A 12,191-nucleotide genomic window follows, 5' to 3' on the forward strand; every position below is an offset into this window, starting at 1 on the left:
TCTCTCCGAGTGGCGATCGTTTGCGCTGATGGATTTCACGTTTGTAACCAATCAGAACGGGAGGTGGCTGTTTGAGTTCCCCTGAAGCGAGTGCTGAGTGCTGTAACGCAGACGAGCGTGGAGATGCGCCGCGGTTTAGCGTAGATTAGCCCGGATTGGCCGCACGCTGCCTCGGGAGATTTGGACGAGGCCGCCAAGAAATGTCACACGGCGGTTTGAGTCTGGGGGGCCTCCTGGGACCGGAATGGCCGCGAGCTGCCAGCGAAAGGCTTGTGTAAGCAGCAGAGGCGGCTTTGACGCCGAGCGACTCCCGGCGGCTTCCCAACAGGAAGTGATTGACAGGAAGTGTAGGCCTGTCGTCAGAGGTCTCCAGTGTCGAGTCCACACGGAAACGTGTTTTCTACTCTACTCACACGTTGGCTTTTTTTCTTCAGCTACGTGAACACTGACTTTCTTGGTAAACTTATTTGTGCGAAATGGCATTTTTGTTGTTGTTGTCTGACGTTGCACAAAGGTTAAGAGTCCCACACAGTTTTTAACCGGCCGCAAAATTGGCTAAAAATGTTAGCAGGTTAACGTGTGTGTGTGTCAAGTACCAAGTTGTATGACTCTGAGATGTACGGCTGCAAAATTAGCTAAAAATGCTAGCAAGTTAATGTTAGCATGTTAATAGTTAGCATGTAAATGTTGGCTTGCGAGCTTGCTTACGTTAACATGCTAACAATTAGCATGATTCAAGTACCAAATTTTACATTACATGACTGAGGTGGAGGGCTGCAAAATTAGCTAAAAAAATTAGCATGATCATTTGTTTTTGTTTATTTATTTAAAGGGAAGTGCACAGTTACATTAAAAACTATGGCTGTACAACATTTAGCACCACAATAATTTCCAACTGCATTCCCTTTAGGGCACATTTAACATCCACAATTTGTAATGCGCCATTTGTAGTGCAATAATGTTCTTTGCTATTTTTGTGTAATTAATATTTACTTCACTTACTGCTTCTTTGCTATCACTTTTTGTATCATATTTATATTTATACATATCGTATTCTTTGTTCTGTAGTTGTTGTGGTTGTTATTATTGTTGTTGTTGTCTCTCTGTCTTATCCCCCTCTTGCCTTTGAAATTTCCCCCTTTGTCTTCCATTTTTTTCTCTTTCTATCTCCTGCTCCGGTCCGGTCCGGCTGCGCCAAACATTAAATAAATCCATTTAATAACGTCAGATACAAATAAGGCAACAAGAGAAGTATCCCACACTTCTCTTTTGTAAAGTACATCTGTACAGCAAATATGGGCATCTACATCAACAATATGATTTTCCTGAGTAGCTGGACAGGACAAAAAAAACAACCCCAAAAAACATTGTCACTATGCAAGTCACGGCATGTCAATGGTCTGTTGTTGGATGTTTTTTTGAGGGCTTTATAAGCGGAAAAAATGACTCTCCATTAAATGCGTTGTTAGCCGCCTCTTGCTAGCAGTTTTTCACTATTAAGAACGCACAGAAAAGATTCGATTTTGATTTTTATTAAGGATCCCCATTAGCTGGTTGCCACAACAACCCACTAGTCTTCCTGGGGTCCACAAACTCAATACAATTACAAGTAAAAGCATATAATTATAACTACACAATACAGAAAAAAATAAATAAAAGCATCAATAAGAAAAAAAGCAAACAAAAGCACAGAAAAGAGAAAGACAAAGTGTGTTTTTGTGTATGTGAATGAAAGCAACGTTTTTTAAATGTCCAGTTCCCCTTTAAGGCTACGTTTACATGGCAAGGTATGAACCCCAACTTGGAGTTTTTGTTAAATACGACCTTTTTATGTAGTCGTTCACGTTGTAGAACAAAATAGTGTTTGATGTGAACGGAATTCGACCCACACGACACTCGCAAAGTCTTTTATTTACGGAAGTAAACATGGCTCTACTTTCTGTTAGGTTGTGGCAATTTCAAAAAGTTTCTTGAGTCAATATTTAAGAATTTACTAAAAGATTAGGAAGAATGAGGCGGAGTGACTTCACAAATACGGTGGAACGTCGATTTCCGAACCCCCCTGTTCGCAAACTTTTCCATTAAGAACTTTTAGACTTTTAGACTTCACAAATACGGTGGAACCTCGATTCCCGAACCCCCTTGTTCGCAAACTTTTCCATTAAGAACTTTTAGACTTTTAGACTTCACAAATACGGTGGAACCTCGATTTCCGAACCCCCCTGTTCGCAAACTTTTCCATTAAGAACTTTTAGACTGAAAATACGACCTTCTTATGTAGTCGTTGTAGAACAAAATAGTGTTTAATGTGAACGGAATTCGACCCACAAGACACTCGCAAAGTCCTTTATTTACGGAAGTAAACATGGCTCTACTTTCTGTTAGGTTGTGGCAATTTCAAGAAGTTTCTCGAGTCAATATTTAAGAATTTACTATGAGATTAGGAAAATTGAGGCGGAGTGACTTCACAAATACGGTGGAACCTCGATTTCCGAACCCCCCTGTTCGCAAACTTTTCCATTAAGAACTTTTAGACCGAACCAAATATGCTTTTTTCTATGAACGCTTCAATCATTTTGTGTCCCACCTGCAAGTAAAAACCAGGGCGCAGCCTTTTAGTGAGGAGGCGGAGCCCTCCACGTCACTTGCTGCCCAGGACACTACTAATCACTTCGCAGCGCTTCAGCGAGTGTGCCTTTTCCGTGCTCGCCTCCATTATGCAAACTCAATATAAGTCCCACAAAGACAACAGACCAGCATGGGGAGAAGGAGGGAATCGCTGTAGAATAATAATGTTTAAAAAAAAAAGGCTTTTTGCAAGGAGTACATTAATGGCGCTCACAAGCTTAAAGGCTTTGTACCACAAGTTTTATTTGTGATGAGATCGGACTTTTCTGGAAAACAATGCAAACTTATTTCACAGTGGAGGAAAATACACTGCACAGGAGCGCACACACACACACACACACACACACACACACACACACACACACACACACATACACCCACGGCCCCACCCACTCCCGCCACCTTCGTTCTCGCTCCCCGCCGACTGCTTTCTCTTCAGATGTTAACATGGGTGAATTTGACTTTTTAAAATTTTTATTATTGTAGTATTATGGTTGTTAAAGTGATATTTTTTTTGTGTGTGATTTCTGATTGTTTGTGAAGGCACCAAAGGGACTTTGAAAGTTGATCCATCATGTCCTTGTTAAGTTTGTTTGACATACAGTATTTTGTAACACATTACCGGTATATTGTGTTCAAAGTGTACAAACCTTCACTAAAGTTTGGACTTTTTTGGAATTTGGAATTATTCATTTTTACATTTACATTTCTTATGGAGAAATTTGCTTCACTATACAAAGATTTCGATTTATGAACCATGTTTTTTTAATTTAATAACATTTTTTAAACTTGGTTCATAAATCGAAATGTTTGTATAGTGAAGCAAATTCCTCCATAAGAAACATAAATGTAAATATGAATAATTGGTTCCAGTCTCGATAAAAGTCCATATTTTAGTGAAGGTTTGTACACTTTGAATGGTAAATGGGTTATACTTGTATAGCGCTTTTCTACCTTTAAGGTACTCAAAGCGCTTTGACACTATTTCCACATTCGCACACACACACATTCACACATTGATGGAGGGAGCTGCCATGCAAGGCGCTAACCACGACCCATCAGGAGCAAGGGTGAAGGGTCTTGCTCGAGGACACAACGGACGTGACTAGGGTGGTAGAAGCTGGGGATTGAACCAGGAACCCTCAGGTTGTTAGCACGGCCACTCTACCAACCGTGCCACGCCGTCCCAACACAATATAAAGTGTCACACAATACTGTACATCAAACAAACTTAACAAGGAGGTGATGGATCAACTTTCAAAGTCCCTTTGGTGCCATCACAAACTATCAGAAATCACACACAAAAAAACATATTGCTACAATAATAAACATTTGAAAAAGTCTAACCCAAATTAACATCTGAAGAGAAAGCAGTAGACGGGAAGCGAGAAGGAAGGAAGGTTTTTATTTTATTTTATTGTAACTGACAGAAGAAAAAGAAAAAACAGGTATCCAAGCTCAAAAAAAAAAAAGTGGAATAACTACACCTTACCTTTAACTAAATAAACAATAACAAATTATTAAAAAAAACAATAGTATTAATTATTAATAAACTAATCATGTAAATCGAGGTCCGACTGTAGATTGCAGTCTCATGAGAAACACTGCACAATCGTTGGTTATAGCGCCACCTGTTGCTCCGGCATGCACCAGAGAATATTTTTTATGTTCACGCCACTGCAGTGTTAAAAATGAGTTTTTCATGATGCTTGTGTGGTCACAGCTTCAGCGGCTCGCTAGCGTCACACCGCTGCTCGGGAAGGTGTGTCGACAAATGTAGGCGAGCGGCCTATCCTAGCGCCTTCTGATGTGTCGGCCGCCACGTCTCCTCAGCTCGCGGTGTTGTTTTTTTTTCCCCCCTTACTTTTGCGGATCAATACATGAACCCTTTCCCATCGCCAAACCCCGCCCCTCGCCAGGCTCGACCCTAAATCACTGTCAGCTTGTTTTCCCCCGTCTCTCCTTCTCGCACGCCGCACCACTTGCATCGACTTCATCAGCCTCCTCGGGCCAAATGAAAAGGAGAAATGGATCCAGTCGGCGTCATGTGACCGCTTCCACATGAGCAGCAATCCGTCTCTCAGCCTCCTTCCTATGTCTGCTTCCTCCTCACTTGTCTCCTCCTCGCTTCCTTTTCTTCGCCTCAACTGACCTGCATACTCGCCGCCGACACCTTCTAAAATGAAGGAATTGTGCTTCCAACCTCTGCGTCTGTCCCCTCCCCCCGGGCCGCTGATTTGTGTGCTGATTAATGACATACACTGACTGATGAATAATTCACCGGTGCCAGGCGGCATTGGGAAAGAGACTAACCGCCAGCAATGAGGCGCCTTTAGAGACGCCGGGAGCACACTTCAAGAAGACGCTAGCTTAAATGTTGACGTCTTTGCTCGCGCAAACGCAATGTCTGGAAAAAGACAAGACGACCTTGAGGGGCAACTTTTTACAAAGATTTTTTTTCTTTTTTTTTTTTACCTGCAATCAACCTTTGCTAACTTCGACTCGAGAAGAAATGGATGACTTTTTCACGCCAAACTAAATATGCCTTTTGAACAGTTAGACTCACAACATTTTAACATCACAATTGAAGCTTAAGTAAAGAGAAATTATGAAAATAAACTAGAAAATGGTGTAAAGTTGGCCCTCTTATCATTGCAAATATGTTAGTAACACTGACATGCATTCATAAAAACTTTGCCGCTAATTTATTTTAAAATACATTTTCTAATGTATAATTGTCAAAACTTTTGTGCTGTATTTTTTTCTTCTTCTTCCTATTAGTTTTTATGTGCAGCTGGGATATTCTCCAGCACCCCCGCGGTAGAAAATTGGATGGATGTTATGAACAATTATAGTTTTTTGGTTATCAACTATTATAATTTTTATGTGATAAAAGTGTTATTATCCATAACCAGTCCGCCCACCTTGCCAAAATCTCCCTAAACGTGTCCCAAACATTTTTTCTGCAAACATTTTACATTAAAAATAAAAACTACAATAGTTAGAAAAAAAAAAGTTCTTCAGCACAAACGTTTGGGACACGTTTTGGAAGATTTTGACAAGGTGGGCGGGGGCTGTTTATGAGTAGTAACACAAGAACCTAAAGAATATAATAATTATGGCTGCAACAACTAATCGATTAAAATCGATTATAAAAATAGTTGGCGATTAATTTAGTCATCAATTCGTTGGATCTATGCTATGCGCATTCGCAGAGGCTATTTTTTTTTTTTTTTTTTATAAACCTTTATAAACTGCAACATTTACAAACAGCTGAGGAACAATAATCAAAATAAGTATGGTGCCAGTATGCTGTTTTGTTTCAATAAAATACTGGAAAGGATAGAAATGTAGTTTGTCTCTTTTATCCGATTATTAATCGATTAATCTAAGTAATAATCAACATATTCATCGATTATCAAATTAGTTGTTAGTTGCAGCCCTAATAATTATTAACAAAGAAACTATAATAGACAAAAAAAAAAACTTTTAGCACAATCGTAGCACAAACATTTGGGACAAGTTTCAGAAGATTTTGACAAGGTGGGCGGGCTTTTTATAATATGTCTAGTGTTTCCTCACAAGACTGCAATCCATAATCTGACCACGATTTACAAACTTTATTGGTTCTTGAACATGTCAAAGTTTGTATAATGAAGCACATTTATCCATAAAAAATGTAAATGTAAACTTGAATAAATGTAATATTTATTAAAGTGTGCAACTTTTGCTTACAGGGGTAGGGGTCAATTTTATTTTTTACTTTGTTTACTTATTCAGGACAATTAATTTATATTGTCCTTCCAATTACAGAGGTAAAAAACAATTGAAAAATTAAAATTGTATTGCATTTGAAAGGACTACTTTCATTATCATATCATATATTATTAATGATTACAGTAGTGTAATCAAGTGTTGATTTGGTCTCAAAATAATGGTGACAGTATATCGTTTTTCTATCGACAATAATTTGTGTGACAATATATCGTCCAGCATAATTTATTATCGGCCCAGGTCTATCCACCAGACACACAAAAATGTTATAGCGTCTACCTAGACATTGTAAAGATGACAAGAAGCGATCAACAATCTCTTTATTGCAAACCACAAAACAGGCGGCTGTCGGCTGAAACATGAAGAAGCTTGACTATCATCAAATGTCATCTTCTGCCCGCATCAACCTACATAATCATACACATTCTTACACAATCATAATCATAAATCACAATCAGCACGCAGTCTGTCGGGTTGACAGACAGTAGGAAATCCAGAACTTCCCAACTGCCAGTTGCTATGAGATATAGATATATATATATATATATATGTATATATATACATATATACAGACGTGGTCAAAAGTTTACATATACTTGTAAAGAACATAATGTCATGGCTGTCTTGAGTTTCCAATCATTTCTACAACTCTTATTTTTTTGTGATAGAGTGATTGGAGCACATACTTGTTGGTCACAAAAAACATTCATGAAGTTTGGTTCTTTTATGAATTTATTATGGGTCTACTGAAAATGTGACCAAATCTGCTGGGTCAAAAGTATACATACAGCAATGTTAATATTTGGTTACATGTCCCTTGGCAAGTTTCACTGCCTTAAGGCGCTTTTGGTAGCCATCCACAAGCTTTGGCAAGCTTCTGCTTGAATTTTTGACCACTCCTCTTGACAAAATTGGTGCAGTTCAGCTAAATTTGTTGGTTTCTGACATGGACTTGTTTCTTCAGCATTGACCACACGTTTAAGTCAGGACTTTGGGAAGGCCATTCTAAAACCTTAATTCTAGCCTGATTTAGCCATTCCTTTACCACTTTTGACATGTGTTTGGGGTCATTGTCCTGTTGGAACACCCAACTGCGCCCAAGACCCAACCTCCGGGCTGATGATTTTAGGTTGTCCTGAAGAATTTGGAGGTAATCCTCCTTTTTCATTGTCCCATTTACTCTCTGTAAAGCACCTGTTCCATTGGCAGCAAAACAGGCCCAGAGCATAATACCACCACCACCATGCTGGTGTTCCTGGGAATAAAGGCCTCACCTTTTCTCCTCCAAACATATTGCTGGGTATTGTGGCCAAACAGATCAATTTGTTTCATCTACCACAGAACTTTCCTTCAGAAGGTCTTTTCTTTGTCCATGTGATGTTGGATGAAACAAACATTGAGCTGTTTGGCCACAATACCCAGCAATATGTTTGGAGGAGAAAAGGTGAGGCCTTTAATCTCAGGAACACCAGGCCTACGGTCAAGCATGGTGGTGGTAGTATTATGCTCTGGGCCTGTTTTGCTGCCAATGGAACTGGTGCTTTAAATGAGACAATGAAAAAGGAGGATTACCTCCAAATTCTTCAGGACAACCTAAAATCATCAGCCCGGAGGTTGGGTCTTGGGCGCAGTTGGGTGTTCCAACAGGACAATGACCCCAAACGAACATCAAAAGTGGTAAAGGAATGGCTAAATCAGGCTAGAATTAAAGTTTTAGAATGGCCTTCCCAAAGTCCTGACTTAAACGTGCGGACAATGCTGAAGAAACAAGTCCATGTCAGAAAATCAGCAAATTTAGCTGAACTGCACCAATTTTGTCAAGAGGAGTGGTCAAAAATTCAAGCAGAAGCTTGCCAGAAGCTTGTGGATGGCTACCAAAAGCGTCTTATTGCAGTGAAACTTGCCAAGGGACATGTAACCAAATATTAACATTGCTGTATGTATACTTTTGACCCAGCAGATTTGGTCACATTTTCAGTAGACCCATAATAAATTCATAAAAGAACCAAACTTCATGAATGTTTTTTGTGACCAAGTATGTGCTCCAATCACTCTATCACAAAAAAAATAAGAGTTGTAGAAACTATTGGAAACTCAAGACAGCCATGACATTATGTTCTTTACAAGTGTATGTAAACTTGACCTTTTGTTACTTTAATAAGCAACTAATTAATGGTGAATATGTTCCCCATACTAAAGTGTTACCATGTACATATGTGTATATGTATATATATGTATAAGTGTATATATATATATATATATATATATATATATATATATATATATATATATATATATATATATATATATATATATATATATATATATATATATATACATACATACATATATATATATATATACATATATGTGTGTATATATGTATATATACATTTATAATGTATGTACTGTATATGCACTGTATATGCGTATATGTACAGACAGGATATATGTATATATTTATATATATATACACTACTGTTCAAAAGTTTGGGGTCACATTGAAATGTCCTTATTTCTGAAGGAAAAGCACTGTACTTTTCAATGAAGATAACTTTAAACTAGTCTTAACTTTAAAGAAATACACTCTATACATTGCTAATGTGGTAAATGACTATTCTAGCTGCAAATGTCTGTTTTTTGGTGCAATATCTACATAGGTGTATAGAGGCCCATTTCCAGCAACTATCACTCCAGTGTTCTAATGGTACAATGTGTTTGCTCATTGGCTCAGAAGGCTAATTGATGATTAGAAAACCCTTGTGCAATCATGTTCACACATCTGAAAACAGTTTAGCTCGTTACAAAAGCTACAAAACTGACCTTCCTTTGAGCAGATTGAGTTTCTGGAGCATCACATTTGTGGGGTCAATTAAACGCTCAAAATGGCCAGAAAAAGAGAACTTTCATCTGAAACTCGACAGTCTATTCTTGTTCTTGGAAATGAAGGCTATTCCACAAAATTGTTTGGGTGACCCCAAACTTTTGAACGGTAGTGTATATACATTTATATGTATAACTGTATATTTATATATGTGTAAATATATATACAAATGTATACTCATGTATGTTTGTATATATGTAGATATGTATAAATTATATCATAAATTAGTGTCTATTAGTAAGTATTATATAATAGACTTTGCATGCAGATCCAATACTAAGACGTTAGATGGCAGTAGTGTATAGACTACAGTGTTTTGCTGTAGTGAGGAAGTAGTTTTTGCCATTAAGTTGAACGTGCCAATCATATGCTCATGTTATTAATGTAACATTTAACAGTCAGCTGACAATAGTAAATGTGCTGTCTAGTTGGTATATTTAGTTTTTCATACACTATGCATTCATTTCAGTTTGTCCTTGGTGTGTTGCCATAGTCAGGAAGTAGTCTTTGCCTTCAAGTTTGAAGTCATGTCTTTTGTTGAATCCTACAAAGTGTTTATACTGTAATATTATACTTATCACACACCAGCTGTTTGATTGTAAAGTGCATCTAAGTAATAGTTTTTATTACCAGATTTAGAGGTGTTGAAAGTGCCATGTTGAATTGTTTATGCTACTCAGTATTCAATGTAAATTAGCATCCGGCTCACGCATTTTCAAAAGGGAGCTTGAATTTTGAGCGCTTTCAATCAAGCATGCTTGCTTTGTTGGCATGGAAAATTGCAACATTACCCAGAGGCAGTGTGCTATGAATACGCTTGTTTGCCCACCAAGTGCTTGAACCGGTGCCAGACCAGGATGAACCGGGTATGACATTTCTATTCAACAAATGTATCAAAATATGGCACTGTTTGATTTCAGTACACACATAATCGGTCGGTATCGGAATCATATGAAATGTAGGACATAAAAACTGGGGTTTGATTGTAAAACTAGATAACGGTACAGATCGAGGTTAAAGTATGGGGGACATGTGGGGCAGTGACCCACCAGGTCCAGTTGAATAACACATGGTAGTCCATGGATATGTTGTAATACCAGTTTCTGCCCCCTAGAGGACTGGAGTGCATCCATAACCATCTGTCAATCAAGTCGAGGTCATCTTCATGATAGAAAGACACGACTTAATGAACATCTTCTTGTCTTTCCTGTGTGCAGAGATCTCCGTCAGTCTGCTGTCCGTCATCGTCACCTTCTGCGGCATCGTCCTTCTCTCTGTGTCCCTCTTCGTCTCCTGGAAGCTCTGCTGGTTGCCATGGCGAGACAAGGAGGGCGGCGGCCTGAGCCTGACCTCGGGCTTGCTCCCCGGGAGCGCCGGCGTGGGGGGTCTGGGCGGCACCGGAGGCTCGTCCTTCTTGCCCCCGCTGCTGCAGAGGAAGGAGGGCCAATCGTCCTCCTCGCTCTACCCGTCCCTCGGCCAGCAGGGGCAGCATCACCCCCACTTCTCTGACCTGGTGGGGCTGGAGAGGGGCGAGGTTGGGGGCGTGGTGGGGGGCCCGAATGAGACGCAGGAGCACTCGTACCTGGACATGGACTCGTACCCCAACAATGCTGGTGAGAAGCGCGTGCACACACACACACACACACACACACACACACACACACATTCTTGTATTTGTTACCTTCTTGAGACCTCCGAAAAATGCCTACCTCTTTAGGACCACCCTTTCTAGATATATAAGGATTTGTATTTACAACATTATTAATTAATACAAACTATGCAAATATAAAAAAATGTAAGCTTTTAGTTCATTATTTAATTTTTTTAAATTCTTTAATTGATTTTTAATCTCCATTATTTACTTGAAGTTATTACAGTATGTTTCTATATTATTGTATTTTATTTTTTAAATACATTTTGGCCAACGGGGGCGCATTTCAATTTCTTACACACACTTGTTAATACATGTGTTGGCCAGAGAGGGAGCACTTCAAATTTCTACACACACTTGTTATTTCATATGTTGACCAGAGAGGAGCACTTTTGAAACCAACGCACAGTCAATTTGAAAAATCCCTTCTTTTTGGGGACCACCCTCATTTTGATGCAATAGTTTTCCGTATTGGGACCATGATTTCGGTCCTAGTTATTACAGTATTTTTCTATATACATGTTTCAGTCCTAACTTGTTCACCAGTCCTCATAGGTACTTTTCCTTGTTGATGTCTCAAGAAGGGGACAAATACAAGAACACACACACACACACACACACACACACACACACACACACACATACACACAATAATGTACAGTGCTGTCCGTGGTGCTGATCTCTCCTTTTACATGTCATACTTGTTTCATTGGGGCAGCGAGCCCCTCGGTTGGTAGAGCGGCCGTGCCAGCAACTTGAGAGTTTGAGGTGCGATCCCCGCTTCCGCCATCTTAGTCACTGCCGTTGTGTCTTTAGGCAAGACACTTTACCCCCCTGCTCCCAGTGCCACCCACACTGGTTTAAATGTAGTTTAAAGATGTAGATAATGGGTTTCATTATGTAAAGAGAAAAGCGCTATATAAATATAATTCACTTCACATTCATTTCATTACGGGTCACAACATTGAGTACACGAGCACAACCTCATAAGCTCTTGTAATACAATTACTGTATGTGCAATAATTAGCATGTTTTTAATATTTATCATTCCTAACTAACTATTACTACTACTTCCTGGTAGCTTAAATCACTTCCTGGTTGAACAGCTAACATCTTGGTAGCCTGACTAAAGTCCTGGTAGCATGACTTACTTCCTGGTAGCTTAAATCACTTCCTGGTTGAACAGCTAACATCTTGGTAGCCTGGCTAATGTCCTGGTAGCATGACTTACTTCCTGGTAGCCTGGCTCACTTC

General features: G+C 39.2%; 1 protein-coding gene across 1 annotated transcript in view; it reads left to right on the top strand.

Annotated features, from left to right (window-relative positions):
- syt3 (synaptotagmin III) overlaps positions 1-12,191 on the top strand; it is a 101,729-nt gene that overhangs the window by 28,938 nt on the left and 60,600 nt on the right. Inside the window, exon 4 of the mRNA XM_062050249.1 lies at positions 10,504-10,899. Coding sequence (XP_061906233.1) covers positions 10,504-10,899 — 396 coding nt within the window. The remainder of the gene's footprint in view (positions 1-10,503; positions 10,900-12,191) is intronic.

Source organism: Entelurus aequoreus, linkage group LG06 (assembly GCF_033978785.1).
Source record: "Entelurus aequoreus isolate RoL-2023_Sb linkage group LG06, RoL_Eaeq_v1.1, whole genome shotgun sequence".
Classification (NCBI taxonomy): Eukaryota; Metazoa; Chordata; class Actinopteri; order Syngnathiformes; family Syngnathidae; genus Entelurus; species Entelurus aequoreus.